The 18534-nt window shown below is 40.2% G+C and overlaps 1 protein-coding gene across 1 annotated transcript in view; it reads right to left on the bottom strand.

Moving 5' to 3' along the window:
- Nucleotides 1-1407: 1407 nt before the first annotated feature.
- LOC146610073 (receptor-type tyrosine-protein phosphatase U-like) overlaps nucleotides 1408-18534 on the bottom strand; it is a 259644-nt gene continuing 242517 nt past the window's right edge. The window contains exons 25-30 of the mRNA XM_085346904.1: nucleotides 17651-17800; nucleotides 16211-16525; nucleotides 12414-12539; nucleotides 4101-4258; nucleotides 2793-2928; nucleotides 1408-1799 (exon numbers count right to left, since the gene is read on the bottom strand). Of these exons, the coding sequence (XP_085203030.1) occupies nucleotides 1737-1799; nucleotides 2793-2928; nucleotides 4101-4258; nucleotides 12414-12539; nucleotides 16211-16525; nucleotides 17651-17800 (948 nt within the window). The 3' untranslated portion in view covers nucleotides 1408-1736. The remainder of the gene's footprint in view (nucleotides 1800-2792; nucleotides 2929-4100; nucleotides 4259-12413; nucleotides 12540-16210; nucleotides 16526-17650; nucleotides 17801-18534) is intronic.

Here is an 18534-nt window from a genome sequence, read left to right as displayed (position 1 = left end):
CTCCCTGCTCAGCTCCCCACTCCAAGCCTATTCTGGATCTGCTTTGGACACTCCTCACCCGGAACCCCCTGGACACTCCCTCCTCGATTGACACTTCAAATCTGCAACGCGTAAGCCCAAACCACCATAGCCTAATCCTCCAGCTGTGATTCATTGAGACTACCACTGACTACTTTCCTCCTCTCATCATAGTGACTTCACACCTCCCTCCAAGCCGCTGCCCCCTTTCTCCATTCCCCGGATCCCTCTGTGGAATCCAGCCCTCAGAGTTTCTCGTTCACAGTTTTGCCTCACAGTTTTCCGCTCATAGCTTTCACAGTTCATAGCATGCATAGGTTATAGCATTCTTAGTTTTCTGTTTTGTAACTTCGCTCAGCTCTGTAAATAAACTCTGTGCTCACGCCCGTTTTGCCTCCCTCTGTGTCTACATTTGAGTCCACACCCACTGCCTGGCCCTCTCGGCCGTAACACATGATCACTTTGCATCTCTTTGTGATTGTTTTGAATGTCTTTGTAGTTACGCTGTCGACAGTTTACCTTCCTCTTTGGGATTTTGTAACTCATCTTACTGCACGGCATGGATGTGTCCAGTTGATGGGTGGAGCTTACACATTGCGTAACATATCCGTGATGCTAACAAGAGAATCCGTTTTTTCATTCTGGAAGTGTAGGTCATAGAGGATGCCAAGATTCAGCCCGAGTTGTTCTGCTTGCGTCTGTGAAATGCACTAATAAAAACCTCTTCAAAAAGTGTGGCTATGAGGCAACAGCATATTTTATTTCATTTCCTCTTTTATACACTATTTTGAAAAGAAAACACATTGAATAAATACAAATTTAGAAAGCAACAGATTTTCACTGTATTCTCACAGCAACACATGGTTACTTTTATGGAGCTCTCTCAGGACTAGCAGAGGGATTCGTTTTTGCAGAACCCACCCTAAAGCAGACTTGAGCCACACACTGCAATGGAACACTTAAGACTGGGCATGCAGATGTTGAACCCTACCCCTTTTACAGACACAGAGAGAATGGATTGGCACACTGAGAGACGTTAAGAACATCTAGAAACACCCGAGGGAAGGAAAAGAAATATCTATATACACAAAGAATAAATAAAGAGAAATTAGGTCCAACACAACTTCACTGTACAGATATGTCCACTGGATGTGACCAACCTCTTTCCAGCTCAGCCTCACGTAACCCTTTGACCATCAGCCCCACCCACGATAAATTCAAATATAATATAGTACAACATGGGATGTTCACCAACAGCAGATTGCACCATTTACAATGTTACAAACAAACACAAAATATCATCTAGTGCCTGGCCTATCAGTGTTCAGCGTTCATAGTAAGGCAGGATACAGCAGAGATCTTTGTATCCAGTCAGTGAGTTGTACAACAGGTAGTCCGGCTTGTGTTGACAGTGGTTTTATAAAGTAAACTCCACTCCTGTAGTGTTCAACATTTTGGCAGATGTAGAGTGGCAAAAAAAAGAGTACGGGTTGGATCAGAGCGCAGAGGAAAAGCCAAGAAGGGTGTCAGTAGTATATTACAAATTTTCCCGGGAACTTTCTCTATCAGCCTTTATGGCCGATGTTTCATCCAGGCGTTGCGAACGAGAAAAACAGAGCTGCTTACACGGACTAAGGAGGCAGGAGCAAAGATCCAAGATGCAGGGTCCAGGATCTGGACCGTCTACTTGAGGATTGACGAGATGAAAGGGATAGATGCTATCTGACTTCCAAACAGTCCAGGTACTCCTGGGCCAGGTCATAGCAGAACCGGTACTGTTCCTGGAAACAAAACAGAGGCTTGTTTTTTCATATCATGATTATTAAATATTGTTATGCAATTAAAGTGGTTACATCTAGACTATTTTCTTGCACTGAATGAGATAAACAGTGCTTGGCCATGTCAAACATACAGTAATGTGATAACTCAATAACGTGTTATTCTTATCATATTTCTCTGTAAACATACTGTTTGAAAAGTTATTTTACAAACAAATTAGCTGAAACAAGTTGGGAATGTATGCATTTCCAATCAACTCAGACTACGTTCAACTTGAGATAGGCACGTGCATGAGTAGACAAAGTAAGTCATCATCAATGACACTGTGATTTACCACAGTAACATGTAAATAAAAACCAGACTGGCCAATATAATCCAGTGATCATGAAAAACAGGAGAGATTTTAATCAGTTTGGTCCACTCTGTCATCATTAAAGAGAGAATAAAATTTTGATATAAAATATACATATTTTTATACTGTTTTTAGTTATCATTTAGGGTTAGGGTTGAATTTTGAATTGAAAGCTATGATCCAATAGGAACAACATGTAGGCGACGGAAACAGAAGATAAAAATCAGGAGAAACAGATCAGACAAAGTTTATTTATAAATCTGTGGTTTTAGTTACCAGAGTGAACCTGCCACAAAGACATTTTTAAATTCAAACGTGTTTATGTTTTTTCTTTATAATTCTTCAGTAGAAATCTAAAGCACTGATGGTAATGTAGTAACCTAATGTTTTTCTTTCTTTTCCAATACGAAATGTCATTATTTCTTCCCTCACTGGTTAAAAATGCTTTTAGCCCCAACCCCTCACCGATGCCCATCAACAGGTTTTCTTTATAGAGTCTGTTACCCCGGTAACAGAGAGAGTTTAAGTGAACTCTTTCCAGAACAGAAAAGTAGGAGTTTCCCCTCATCTCAGGGTTAACAAAATCAGAGCTATTAGCTAAACCTTCCTAGAATAGTCCCAAAGTCTCCTCCTTGTTGCTTACCATTGTCTCCACCATGTTTGGCTTAGAGTTGCGCAGCGTTTTGGCAGCAAAGAACACATCCACAATGCTGTGGTGTCGAATCATTTCCAGGATCATGGTGCAAGCACAGAAAGTACCGCTTCGACCGCCGCCATTCCTACTCCAGAAGGAATGAACAAAGACACACACAGAAAATAGAAGCATAAAGACATGAGTGACCTAATAAAGATGTGGTAGAGCAGCTCACACAGCCTCTCAGAGGGGGAGCTACAGAGTGAAATGTCACAGTTTGACTGACCGCAGATCAAGCATGCTGCCAGAAAAAGGCCAGCCGGCAGTCATGCAAGATGAATATCTGAGTAAAGTTCTCATTAAAATACAGGAGCTGGGATTTAATCAGATATTAAATGTCTTACACATAGCCTGATCTCCAGAGAACAAAGGCCCTGACATGAGGATAGGGGACAGTAATTATGCGGCGCTGCTGCCATATTTATTGGATAATATTTCTTCAGCAAAACTGAAATTTAACTGTTAAGAAAAGAACTTTCTGTAACCATTTAAAGAAAAAGTAGCAAGGCGAACAATGTGAATGTAAGCTGTCATTACTCGCAGTACAGACTACTTAAGGTCAAACATTCAGAAATTCAGCCTTCAACAGAGTCTGAAAGAGACTGAGAACCTCAGCCTTTTAGACATGAAAACTTAGACCTGCTGTACTCATAATGCGAATGCTTGAATCCAGTAAATACTTTAAAAGTGCATAGACAAATAAATGAAGTAAAATTTCCTTTTGCATGATGCAAATTACATGCACAGCACTGTGAAAAAGTGTTCACCCTCTCCCTAATTTATTTCATTTAATTTTTGTAAATTTTTTGTAATAAAACAAATGCAATATTAGATTTAAATTAAAAAAAATTAAATTAAAAAGAATTACTCCCTGTTTGTGACAATGAGTCTTTCACATTGCAAGTGATCCAGGTCCTAAAGCAGGTACTCACATGGTGCCTTTATTTAGCGCTTTGCTAGTCATTGTACATATATTCAGAGCGTACTGTGTACTCTACATCCATGGCCAATTTAAAATTAGTTAACCTAACATGCGTATCTTTGGACTATGGGAGGAAGCTAAAGCACCTGCATGGTGAACATACAAACTTCACACAGCAGGCGTTTTAACCAGGAACTGTGGTGCTGTGATGCAACCTTCACTATCTTTCTACCCAGTGCTGGTACAAAGCAAACAACCCCAAGTGCTTATTGTAGCAATGATAGCTAAATTAAAGAAACAGAATGGATGGTGCAGGTGTATGTAAGCAGACTCACAGGCAATGAACAATGGTGCGTCCTTCCCCACACTCCCTCTGCCAGTTGTGAACCTGAGCCAAAAGGCTAAGGAAGGCTTTCTTGGAGTCGGGCACATCACGGTATGGAGACCAGCGCAGGAACTGGAAGTGACGCACAACAAGCTGGCCCTCCTGAAGCTGCACAGGAGAGAAGCAGAAAAAGGAAAAAGCTTCATCATGCATGCTTCACACACTACAAACCCATTCAGAAACATATGTGCTTATCAGCCAGAGGCAATTCTGTCAGCTCTCAGACCTGTTCTGCTTCTGTACTTTTCTATTAGGAGGTTGTTAAAAACACATCAAACTCAGTTATCAACAAAAATGTAAACATAGTTTAGAAGCCATCAGATTTCATATATTCAATACATTCCTACCAAGCAGCACTAACCAAATCTTTTGAATTTAAAGTTACATTTGCACCTAAATAAAATATGCAAACGTTTTTGGTTTTAATTATCTCTGAGGCTGTTAGTAAAATCACAAACGGTCACTTGATCCATTAATATAAAAATATTGATTGGTGCAGCTTTAAAAGCATATTTTATTAGCGTATTTGATGGCTACTTGAATGTTTGACCTCACCAAAGCCCAGGCTATGTCCAAAAATACAGTTTCAACATTTCAGGGTCAAAGGTGTGTTTAACTGAAATTGTACACAACCTTTTTTTAAAAATTAAAGAAAATGTAGCGGATACTAAAACATTGCTTTATAGTGTTTTTAGTGAAGAAGAACTCCATAAGGAACCTTTAATTTTAAGGAATGCAAGAAGTAACGATGCCTCTGTTGTGAGGTAGAAGCGCATCACAAATAAGATCATGTTTGGTAACATGTAGGACCTGTGCTATCTACTGGACAATAGAATACCTTCTTAGGACAGAGTTTAATGGTGTCTTGCTCTGGTGTTTCTGTCTTCTCCGGATCCTGTGGAGCGCATGTGGGAACAGTTTCTGACATGATGTTAAGATAATTGAGGGGCCGAGTGGGATACTGAAGTAACAGGGGAGGTTAACACTACTGTGAGCTAAAGACAAGAGACACATCTGCTTCTGAAAGCACCTACAGAGGATTGTTGAGGATCTACTGAGGTCAAAGGATAGGAGGTGCAACTGCTGCTACAGGTCATGCTAAGCTACTCAGACAACACTCATGCACATGAGCAAACACAAAGACTCACTACTGGTAACACAAATATTTCATTCATACTCAAATGTTGGATATGGTCAAAATAAAAATAAAAAACTTTTTTAAAGTAATATTTGATATTGTATAATTGCTCAAATAAAACAAAAACTGCTTATTAAATAGGTCTCAGGACCACATGCAGCAAATTACTCCGACCGCTGAGAAGAACAAAATCAAGCTGGGACCTAGGTCACCGTTCAGAATTATTATATGTGTGTCAGGCTTCAGTTATCCTCTTGAAAATAAATGAATTGATTGGGTGCCAGGAACTACAGCTGCAAAAAAAGTTGTCTGCTGAGGTAGGGCTGGATCAAGTGTTTTTGTCCATGTTCAATGTTAAAGTAAAAACATGTCATTTGATAAGAAAATTAGATGTTTAAACAGCAATTTTAGAAATTAAGTCTGTCAAAATGACATATCAAGGGAACCGAGAGACATGCAGGGTTTACACTTGGATCTTAATGTTTCTGATTCTGTACAGGAAAGAAAACGGAGGGAAAGCAATTAAACCCATTCATTAAGTCAAGTCAGAGAAAATAGTTTGGACACTGGGGAGAAGTTAAATAGTTTGGAATTGTAGGAACCAGCAGTATCTCTCCATTCTGTTGCTGCCTTGTCATGGTAATTCATGACATACAAAATAACAGAAACATATTTGAAATCTCAAACCCAAAAACCTTTAGAGATTTATGTAAGGCCTGCCTGATGCCACTCAGTTGTGTGCATGTAGAAATACAGGGCTTATAGGAAAGGTGGGCTGCCTGAGTGGAAATTCTAAGTCTTTCTCAAGATAATAAAATGCAGGTTTTTTACTCTAATGATCGACACATATACCTAATCTAACCTAATATATCTATAAGTCTTGATTCTATAATGTAGTGACTGAAGAAAACCACTGGCATTTAGCCTCATTGTGGACTTCTAGAAGAACCAAAACAGGAGGACAGTTGTTGATTTGCAATATCAGGTATATATCTGTAGCTTTCCCCGTGTTTCTCTGTTACCTCCACCTGCATCTCATTCTCACTCTGTTTGTCACTCCCAGTGTATGTAAACTCTAGTCCTGTGTTCCACTTTGTAAACTCATCCGTTGTATATTCCTTACTCAGGGCCCTATTCCAAGAAGTAGGTTTAACTAACAGCTCCAAGCTTGGTGACCCCAAATGAGGAGAACTTTGAATTTTCTGTTCCTGAAAGAGAGTTAAGCTTAGTGGAGTACATGCTGTGAACCCTGTACTAGTGATTTCAACATGCCCAGAGTATGTTTCTTTATCTGGATTCACTTAACATAACACTGGTGTTTATTAGGATAAGTGGTCACACAAACCTGGTGACCAGCTCACTATGTTAACCCAGGGTTCCCCCTATGCTTAGCTATCCCAGACTGTGTGAATGGCATCGCTCTAAAAGCTCTACAGCTGTGGAAAACCTACCACAAAGCCTCTACAACAGTTGTCCACATCCAAACTCATGACTTAAAATATCATTAATCAGAGACCCTCAAAAAAGACTTGTGGGCCTTCTATGGCCACTTGAAAGCAGCGTATCATCTGTTTGCTGACACCCCCCTATTAGTGTTGTGAAGTTCAGCTGTCTGTGTGAGTTTCACATCTGGCTTAAGGGCTTCTGCAGGAATAATGACATCCCCTTTGTGGACAACTTCACATCATTCCTCAACCTACGTGAACCTTTTAACCCTTGTATGGTGTTCGGGTCTGTGAGACCCGTGTTCAGTTTTTTTCAAAAGAAAAATTAAACAATTAATTATTTTTTCACGTGTAAATGTGTTGTGTCTTTCCACTCACTCCACTTGATTATAACTGATTTATTTATAACATTTTATATAAAAGAAAAACGAGAAGCACATTAATTCATAAATGTGATCTAACAAAGGTAAAGGGAAAAAATTAACCATGTTTGCTGTTCATATGTCTTGTAATTGGGATGAAGTAAACATCTGTTGAGTAATTTAACATAAAATTGTTTGATAGTGTTAATTTGGAAAGCCAAAACTCTAGCGGGTCCACCAGACCCATGAACACTGGCTGAGTAACAAAAATACGAACACCACACAAGGGTTAAAGCAAAATGATCTTCACCCAAATGACGGGGATTCAAGTATTCTGACCACAAATATTGATCTAAGCCTTCACTTGTGACTTCTACAGCATGACGGTGGAAGACTCCTGCTAACCCCTGCTCCATTACAGGTACAGTTATTTTCTTACCATTAATATTAGATAGATTTTCACCAGATAAATTGCACATCTGCTGTTCTACCACTACAACACCAAGTTTTTAGGTCTCAAGGTCAGCCACTTCAACTTCACCAATGCCTGTGATTATAAGGCACAGATGGAAAAACCCACATTGACCATATTTCTACAGCCAGGTTTAATAATCTTACTGTACCATGTAAGTGTCAGCCACTGAAGCTCGTCTCTCCTGCAGTTATCGGTTTTTGTAAAAATAGATATCTTAACTAGTAAATCATTTGTTTATAATGGGTTTGTGGCCTGCAGTATCTGTTTCAGTTGGTTTAAACCAGGGCCCTGCTGGTTTCAGGGAATTTTAGTCACCCAACTACAAATTCTTGAATTCTTGATTCTGAGACTGTCAGGCAAACTAATGCTCTTGTAAACTAAGAGCATTAGTTTACAAGAATAATTTAAACTGTATTTAATTTTACTCATGATTCATTTCACACTTGCCAAGTCACTGCTTTTCAAAATTCAGTGTGAATATCCATTTTGCCTTATTGTTATCTACCAAACTCTTAAATCTGGTAATATTTCTGAATTAATTCTCTAATCTGCTTGCATCTGTTGCTGTTAAATTTAAGAAAAATATATTTTGTTAGGTGTGATTAATTTACACATTGATGATCCCTGTAACTGCACTGCCAGAGATTTTCTCAATATTTCAAAGTCATTTAACTTAGCACATCAGTTAAATGACTAATAAGGACATAATGGTGGACATACACTGGATCTGGTCTTTACTCTCATTATATCAATAAACTCCCTGAGAGTGTCTGAATCATTGTCTGATCACAAATGTATAATTTCTGACACTTTTACAGTCAGTCTTGTCTTCCCAGAACATTTTGCTACAGGGAGTGCAGAATTATTAGGCAAATGAGTATTTTGTCCACATCATCCTCTTCATGCATGTTGTCTTACTCCAAGCTGTATAGGCTCGAAAGCCTACTACCAATTAAGCATATTAGGTGATGTGCATCTCCGTAATGAGAAGGGGTGTGGTCTAATGACATCAACACCCTATATCAGGTGTGCATAATTATTAGGCAACGTCCTTTCCTTTGGCAAAATGGGTCAAAAGAAGGACTTGACAGGCTCAGAAAAGTCAAAAATAGTGAGATATCTTGCAGAGGGATGCAGCAGTCTCAAAATTGCAAAGCTTCTGAAGCGTGATCATCGAACAATCAAGCGTTTCATTCAAAATAGTCAACAGGGTCGCAAGAAGTGTGTGGAAAAACCAAGGCGCCAAATAACTGCCCATGAACTGAGAAAAGTCAAGCGTGCAGCTGCCAAGATGCCACTTGCCACCAGTTTGGCCATATTTCAGAGCTGCAACATCACTGGAGTGCCCAAAAGCACAAGGTGTGCAATACTCAGAGACATGGCCAAGGTAAGAAAGGCTGAAAGACGACCACCACTGAACAAGACATACAAGCTGAAACGTCAAGACTGGGCCAAGAAATATCTCAAGACTGGTTTTTCTAAGGTTTTATGGACTGATGAAATGAGAGTGAGTCTTGATGGGCCAGATGGATGGGCCCGTGGCTGGATTGGTAAAGGGCAGAGAGCTCCAGTCCGACTCAGACGCCAGCAAGGTGGAGGTGGAGTACTGGTTTGGGCTGGTATCATCAAAGATGAGCTTGTGGGGCCTTTTCGGGTTGAGGATGGAGTCAAGCTCAACTCCCAGTCCTACTGCCAGTTTCTGGAAGACACCTTCTTCAAGCAGTGGTACAGGAAGAAGTCTGCATCCTTCAAGAAAAACATGATTTTCATGCAGGACAATGCTCCATCACATGCGTCCAAGTACTCCACAGCGTGGCTGGCAAGAAAGGGTATAAAAGAAGAAAAACTAATGACATGGCCACCTTGTTCACCTGATCTGAACCCCATTGAGAACCTGTGGTCCATCATCAAATGTGAGATTTACAAGGAGGGAAAACAGTACACCTCTCTGAACAGTGTCTGGGAGGCTGTGGTTGCTGCTGCACGCAATGTTGATGGTGAACAGATCAAAACACTGACAGAATCCATGGATGGCAGGCTTTTGAGTGTCCTTGCAAAGAAAGGTGGCTATATTGGTCGCTGATTTGTTTTTGTTTTGTTTTTGAATGTCAGAAATGTATATTTGTGAATGTGGAGATAATGTGGAGTTATATTGGTTTCACTGGTAAAAATAAATAATTGAAATGGGTATATATTTGTTTTTTGTTAAGTTGCCTAATAATTATGCACAGTAATAGCCACCTGCACACACAGATATCCCCCTAAAATAGCTAAAACTAAAAACAAACTAAAAACTACTTCCAAAAACATTCAGCTTTGATATTAATGAGTTTTTTGGGTTCATTGAGAACATGGTTGTTGTTCAATAATAAAATTATTCCTCAAAAATACAACTTGCCTAATAATTCTGCACTCCCTGTAGTTTGATTAACAATAATATGCACAATCCAAGGTTCTTGTTCAACACAATGACACATTTTTATATTTTCTATCTATGAAAAAAAATTCTGAACGTTTTTGTTACCAAGATTAACTGTAGCAAGTCACAGTTTAGTTCTGTTTTTGTGCAACCTGCCCAACAGTTACCCACTACCCACTTCTGTTTTTCAGGTTTTATCTGATTTTCACAACAGATCTCATTGATATAGTCACACACATGCACACTTCTTCCGGCCCAGCTGACATTATCCCTCCTAAATTGATTAAAGAGGTTTTACCTGTCATCTCCGCTTGACTTCTCTCTATTATAAACAATTCCCTTTTATCTGGCTGCAATCCAGACTACTTTAACCCTGCCAGTGTCTTCCCTCTGCTTAAAAAACCCTTCATAGACGCCACTAATTTACAGATTTACAGGCCCATTTCCAAACTGCCATGTTTTTCAGAAATGTTTGTGAAAGTTGAGGCTCATCAGCTTCTTCAGCTGGTTCAGGGAAACAACATTCATTTCATTGATAGCACAATTAGCGTAGAATTAGCTTATGCACAAATTGAATATATAGCATCCACAATTACAATGTACGCGACCACTTTTAAGATCACATACTAAAGAATATAAAAATTGCTTCAAAGGTTGCTGCAGCTGCTTTTTAAAAACATAAAAAAAAAAAAAATCAGTAGGCGGTGATTTCATACCCACTGATCTCTTACCTCAAAATTAACCTGCTCCAAAGCAGGTTTGGTGTGGAGTGTAAGTTACCATGGTAATGCAACCTGGTAAGAAGTGAGCCACCCTGATACTGACCCAGAAATAAACCTGAACTTGAAAAGTGAGTATATGCATCCCTGTGTGTGGGATTTTTGTCATGATGGAACAGGATGTTACAGAACAGCTTTGCACTGACTATCAGATATAGGCCTTTGGAAGTTGAACAAAACAAACTGTACTGGTATACTGGATTCTTGTCATCAGTAAATGGCTCTCGACACAAAGGTGGTTGTTAGAGATTCTTGAAAACTTCAACATGGTCCCTCCAACCCACATAGCAAAATTGTTATGGCTCGGATCTGGCCAACACAATGTGTTTACACATGGCCCACATACCGCAAAGAATGACGGCCCTTTGGTGGTCCAGATCTGGTTTGCCAGGGTTGGCCCACACATGGGCCAGCACAAGGCCAGTTGCAGACACACTGACGGCCCTGTGCTGGCCCAGAACAGTTTCAGCTCTGGCCCCAAATGTCAGCCTAATGTGTACCACACATATAATAACAACATGTGCTGGAACAAAATAGTGCAAAAGTAACATGACAAATCTCCCTTGAGACAGTGAATGGACTGATTCTAATGTAGTGCTTTTCTACTCTCCTGGATTACTCACAGTGCTCTATACAACATGCCACATTCACCCAATCTCACACTTTCTCTAAACTGAGCGCTTCCTAACTACATTCACATTCAGTCACACTCTTGACATGCAGATTGGAGGAGCCAGGGATCGAACTAGCTAACCTTCCAATCAGTAGGTGACCTGCTCTACTTCCTGAGCTACAGCCACCCAGTGGTAAACATGACTAAACCTTCACGAGGTTTTGGATAAAGTGTACACTCACAAACCTGTCAAACCTGCATTTGAAACGTTGGCTACTATAGCAGTATAGTATTGCAACATGGCATTTGGATCTTCTAACTAAAACAGGAAAATAGGAACATAAATAGTGCCATCATTGCCAGACCTGGCCCACATCTGGTTGACACACACCCTGCCATGACACCAGTCAGTCAGAAGTGCCAGCTTGGGCAGGCCTGTTTTCTATGAGCCTGGGCCACATAAACCAAAGCATAATTGGGCCAGATGTGGCATGCCATCACATAGACAGTGCCATTTATGCCAGGCCTGGCCCATATCTGGATGACATACCACTTACCATGCCAGAAGTCAGCCAGCAGTGCCGGCTTGACACCAGATCCGGGCCAGACCTTACTGCTATGTGGGAATAGTGCATGTAATGCAAGTCCTAACATCAACTTATGGAATGTGGCTCCCATTGTTGTGCATTACTGTGTCATGTTTGCTCATGTAAAGCAGGAACAATATCAGAACTCCTATAATTGTAGAAGAGCAGAAATGTGCTCCTCAAACTAAATATTAATATACTGACTTTATAGCAGTTTCCCAGGTAAGAAGCTGAAATTGGTCTAAAATGTTAAGATTCTTTTTTTCCTAAGCTGATTTGCAAAACTGTTGCAAACACAGTTTGCTGTTTCCACGTTATTGATTTTTCATAGCTAGACTTAGTTTTCTTAGTATAATCTGTCTCCTGATTCACCATACTCATTCAAATATCACCGAGTAGGCCTGGGCATCACTATGATGTTTTTTGTTATGGTGGTTCCACCTACCCGAGTTATATTCTGAACCCGGAAGAGACGGATTATAACATCATCGTCAGCTGTCCTGGACAGAAGCTCCACGGTCATGGGTCCAAACTGCTGCAGCCCAGGTTCAGGCCAGTACTGCAGACAAGGCTGAGACGAGAAAGGAGGCAAGAAGAGAAGGGAGCAGGTCATTAGCCCACACTTGCTTGAGGCAGTGCAAATAATTATGTCAGCACCCAGTGATGGTGAAGCCAGTAACAAGACACCTGAGTATTGACAGGAGAGACAATTAGCCTAAATGACAATGATTATCTACAAATGGCAACTGTGAATTAAATGAGCAAAAAAACAAACCACTCGTCAGCGGGAACAATCCTTCACATAAGCAGCGGTCACCTAGCTTGAATTATTCATGAGTCCCAATCATTACCATTAGTACATTATAAATTAATGGAGTAAGAGACCTTGGCTGTGCTCGGGAGAGATAAACAGGAAGTTAGCTGAGAGGTTGGACGCTCACAAAAGACAAGGTCTCCTATCACTGCCACTTCAAAAGCGCATCCCCTGGCCAAGTGGGAGTGGAGGGGGGGGGGGCACACACAGGGGAGCAAGCGCTGTCATATGGACGTATTCTGCAGTGACTTTGGGGTTGAGCAGATCCTTAGAGTAGGAAGTGATAACGACATTTCACACTGACAGAAGGGTATTAACCGGTGACATTGGGCAGGAGGGGCGATAAATATTTATACATCCAGGCAGGAGACAGGCAGCTCCAAGTTAAGAGGACAAATTGAGTGAGTGTGTGTTGGAGGGTCAAACTGTTAATCCACTGGTAGTGAGACAAGGAGGAAGACGAAGAAGAAGAAGAGAGTGACAGAGAAAAAAGGACAGGTTGCAGCTGACAGGCATAGTGGAAATGGTGAGCAGGAACAAGACATGACACGGTGACAGAGGAGCGATAGCGAGACAGCAGAACAAACCCACGCATGAGCAAACATGGGCCCAAACGATAAGAACGTGTTAATGCAGTGACGGGCTGTGTAAATGAATTGGATGGCATGAACAGAGGATTGAAGCTTTGTGCAGATGACCTCTCCAAACTGTGTGTGACTCACATTCATATCTTCTTTTAAAGGAAAAGAGGATAAGAATGACATGTTGACGCTGTTAGTGTCCATGCACTATATTAAAAAGAAAGCCTTGTAAGCAGTAATCTTTGTTTTGCTAAGATTTTTAAATACAGGCTTCCCAGCTGTGACTACAAGTAGTGCTGGAGCCTGTTTTATGGATACATGTTCTTTTTATTTATTAGCTGACAATATAAGGAGTGTCAGCATGGCAAATGACAAACACTCTATTTCTGTGATTTCAGTTTTAGCAGTGCTCATTTTTAAACAGTAAAAAAAATCATTATATTCGATATAAGCAATCATCGAGTTTTAGTTTGTGATGTCATTTCCAAATGGAATTGATAGAGCTGATTGCAGCATTCCTGTTTATTGTATTTATCTGAATGCTACTCAGATAGAATATTTCGTCTTTCTTTTGACTGGTGACTTTATTGTTTTTTATCTATTTATTCATTTTATTTCAAAGTGACACATTATACCATTAAACGAATGAGCTATGGCCAGCAGTTTTTCAGGTCCGCTCAGAAGGAAATACAAAAGAGTAGGAAAAACTAAAAGGTCCTGAAAGAGGTCTGAAAAGGGGCACTTCCTGCAATTCATGCTCCCCTGATGCTACACTCCGAATTTCCTCCGCAAATCATAATATCAGTGCTGTGGGACTGATTTAACTGCAAAATGACACAGGCAGCAGGCAACCTCGCTTTCACTGGAAAACAAAAATCTGGCAACCAGTTGAGTCAAGTCTGCTGCTGCAAAGAGACGTGTTGCAGATGAGTTGTACTCATCAGTGCAGATGAACTCAGAATGACTGCAGTCTGTCTGCATTTCTAAACTAGATGATAATTATTTGCAAACCTGCTTGAAAGTAATTTCAGTCAGTCAAGTTGGATTCTTTAGAGTCAGACGGCCTCCCACCAGGTAAACTGTGCAGTTACCTTACAATCGAAAATGGTTGCCCAGAGTTTGAGCGGGCAAAACCCTCCATATCTGGACACTGCAACTACTTGCAATTGGTCTCTGACAGCAAAGAAATTCAGTGTAACAACCAATTGTTTCTAGATGCACATTCTATTTTTTTCTAGTGTTACTGAGCCATTGATCAAACAGTTTTTTCCTCAGCTTGTCTTATATTGCATTGGGGGGAACCTGCTCTTAACCTCCTAGGACCTGGCGTCCACATATGTGGACATCACATTTTGGGTTGTCTAGACCAAAATACTAAATTTTGCTCTACAAGGGCCTGATATCCACTTACAAGGACAATATTCTGCCACTGTTCTATCAAAATTTAAAATGAATGTTCTTATATGTGGATCTAATTTTTCTCAGAAACAAAAATCAGGTAAAAGAAAATAATCAGGTAATTCTTTGTTTTTACATTCATCAGGTCCCAATCAGCCCAAATAGCAAAGAAAAATTAAAAATGCATGCCATGAAAGGGTTTGGGTCTTAGAACGTTAAGACTGGAAACCCTTTGAGAAACAATTCATCCACTTTCTTATCTAATTCAGGGTCACAGGGGGCTGTAGCCTATCCTTGTTGTCGTATGGTGAACCTAATATAGGCACAGCACAGAGCAGAAACGTCTTGCATACTACTTCAAAGGCCACCCTAAAAGTTTCTAAACCCCACGAGCACTAATTTCTTTGTAGGGTAAAATGATCTCTTCAAAAGCTCCCAGCGGAAAGAAACTGGATGTGCTGCTCCAATCTCCAGGATACCTCAGGTTGTTTTAGCTCTACACGTAGCTTTTTATTCATGGTGTGATCAGCTTTAAATACAATTGATGACATTACAGTGACATGAAAGAGTTTAAAAATTTTTTACGGCAGCCTTGGCTCGCTAAAAAGCCCAATCCAATAAAATTGGGAATGACAGTTTGCATGCACTTGCTGGACACTGATATGCTTGAATTTTGACAAGAGTGTCTGTTAGAATTATTTATCAAAGCAAAAATGCTTTTCACAACCCAAATTAAGTTCATCCATTGCTTTATTTTTCTGAATGATGTAAATGTTTTAAATTTTGATGCATCTTTTAAACATTTCGTTTGGAAAACAAGGTCACCAAGGTCCTTGAATTGCAGTATCTGAAATAGAAATGTTTCTCTCTTATATATAACAGTAAAAGTGCTCCTCATCTCTGCTGCTTGATTTCTGAGGTTGGAGGAAATGCTCCTTGCAAGCAGACTTAAAAGGGAGCTTGACAGCGCTTTAGTTATGTTGCTTTTTTCTGTTCTTTTTCTCTGCTCTTCAACTTAGTGCTTGCCTTGCAGTGCTTGGAAGTGGTAGAAAATTGGTCCTGGCATTCTTCTGACCCTGCATCTTCTTTAGATAATAAATACATTTCACAGGGTAAAAGCTGCACTGGTGGCAGCAGTTAAACCTGACTGTGCTGAATAACAGAAAACATAAGATAAATTATATAGATACAAAATAAAGCCAAATGCCTCTGTTTTTGGACATAAAGGGGTTTTTTTGTATTCAGGTAAAAAGAAAATTCAGTATTGGAGTAATATGTATATTTGAGAGTATGCAACTGTATGGATTAATCAAAATCCTGCTGTATTGCAGATGTTCTCAGATAGTGAGACTTAATCGCCCATGGCTGAATTATAAGTTGTAAGCTGATGAGTTAGATATTAGAACTTAAGTTAATAATAAAATTCAGTCTCAGTCCCTTTTCTCTTACCCAGGCTGAGTTGGACTGGTTGAGCTGATTGAGCATCACCACAGAGGTGCAGCCGTAGTCATACACGAGCCTCCAGAAGTCGGTGGTTGTGCCGGGCAGTGGGTGTGGCGTCACCACAAAGGCAGCAGGCCGGAGGAAGCTGTCTGCGAGCGCTGCATTGATGTAGTTGCTGCTCTCTCCTTCTGTGGTGACGAGAAAGGCCAGCGAGCGGTCCGGGGGCAGCACATCCATGCTGCGGTTCTTCTCACGGTTTCGGGGCATCAGGGAGATGCTGCACTCCTCCACATCCAGGTGAGGAGTCACAGAGTTCAGAGTCTGGGGAGGAGGAGGAGGAGGACCGGGGAAGGTAAAGGAGAAAGGAGTGTGCAGAGAAGATAATTAGAAAGACGGGCGTGTGTTTGAGAATGTTTCCACATTCTAGATTGGGAGATAAAATGAAACACTAAGAATAAAGATTGTGATAAGAGGAGACAGACGCAGCAAAACAGAAATGGGATCAAAGAGGGATTGACAGAGGCAATGAAAATGTTCTCTGCTCAAGCAGCTTCACTGTCAATACCTGACAAGCATACCTATCTTAGAAAACTTTAAAACACATTCATTATCAGTTTAAACCCCCACAGGGTTTAATAGATAAAAACACATTTATTGCAATCTAATACACTACAAAAAGCATATTATCAAGGAATTGGAAATTGAAAGGGAACGATTATCTAAGCTGCCAGATAGCATTGTGAATGATGCCCCATTGGTTTAGATAAAATGAACAGAACTTGTAACCATAATATTGCATTTGGGGAACAAGTTGCCGTTATGAGCGGGGAGCCGCTACACAAAGGTCACCAATCAATAACACATGTATAAAGAAAAGCAACAATACTACATAAAGAACAAATACACAATGTGGATTTCAATCTCTAACGTAAAGCTTCTAGTGATGACTGAGTGATTTCGCGCATCAACATGACGTCCAGATGAACAGAACTGACTTTCTGGGATTCCCTCACCTGGACGATCGAGGATGCATACGAGCTGTTTGTTCGACTGATACAAAAATCAAGTGTTTTCTGTTTGGGAATGTGGTAGTGAGTGTTCAGACACCTCCGTTGGAGATTGTGATACTTTTAACTTTTAATAAGTAATTTAAAGTGCGAAGATCCTCAGGCAAGTTCAGAAGTGTCTTTTTTTCCAACTTCTAAGTGGGTTTAAATCTTTATGGGTGTTTTTTTTTTCCTTTTGAATATTCATTTGCTGAACCGATTTAGGTGAGAAAAGGATCCAGAACACAGATTCAACAAATATGTGCCTCTGTAGACAACAAAAAAGTAAAAAGTGCTGATTTGCTGTGATTCAGCTGATTTCACAACATGCATAACATGTGAATTTTTAACTCTACCCCAGTTTGAAATGAAAAATGACGTCATCGTCTCTCAGTATTACCTGAAACTCCTCCTTCAGCTGCGAACTGTTGCTCTGTGAGTCGACCTTTAGCATTTCTTTGTAAGTGAGAGCAAACTCAGTCACAGGGATGGCAGTCTCTCCACACAGACAAGCCTCCAGAATGGCATCGTGGATGAAAACATACTGTTCCTGAAACACACACAGAGGGTAACGCATTCCCACTTTTCCCAAGTCACATAAAACCCCTCCGTCTCACCAAAGAGCGGCCTCACTGTTAATTGCCCACTCGTCAAAAACAATGCTGAATTTAATTAATGCTGTTGACTAACAGTCAGAGCTGTTCAATACTCTTCACATTACCATGCCGACACTCGGGTATTGTTTCCAAGCAGAAAAAAGTGTCCATAAAATGGGGTAAAAAAGTCCAGCAAACACACATCAGAGGAGCTAAACACTGCCCACACGCACCATTTAAAAAAGTCACGAGCTGTGCAATTAACGAGGAAACTAGGAAATCTGTTTTGATGTTCAACAAAACAACAGATCAAAGAGCTGAGGATACATTCATAATTACAGACATAAAACTGTCCCTCTTCCAACTTATTTATCATTTTTAATATGCTCTATAATTGTACTCATATTTAACTGGTAGACAAGCTGCAGCTAAGAGAAGAGATGAAATTAAAGGGAAATAAATACTATTGTTTGTGTATTTACTGTGCCGTCTCCTATTCCCGACTTATTAAGAAAAGAATGACATTCCAACTTTTAATAGTTTTATTTATTGCGGTAATTAATGTCTTTCTCCCGCTTATTTATTTGAAGATTGTGAGTTCACTCTAAGCACACTTTGAATAAAAAAACTGTGAGTTGTGAGTTTATTTATACAATTAAAGCAAGGATTTTATCAAATGAATGAATGA

The sequence above is a fragment of the Diplotaxodon limnothrissa genome, linkage group LG22 (assembly GCF_057381915.1).
Source record: "Diplotaxodon limnothrissa isolate DT_005_m linkage group LG22, D_limnothrissa_male_GT1.1, whole genome shotgun sequence".
Classification (NCBI taxonomy): Eukaryota; Metazoa; Chordata; class Actinopteri; order Cichliformes; family Cichlidae; genus Diplotaxodon; species Diplotaxodon limnothrissa.
This window is presented reverse-complemented; position numbering and strand designations above follow the sequence as displayed.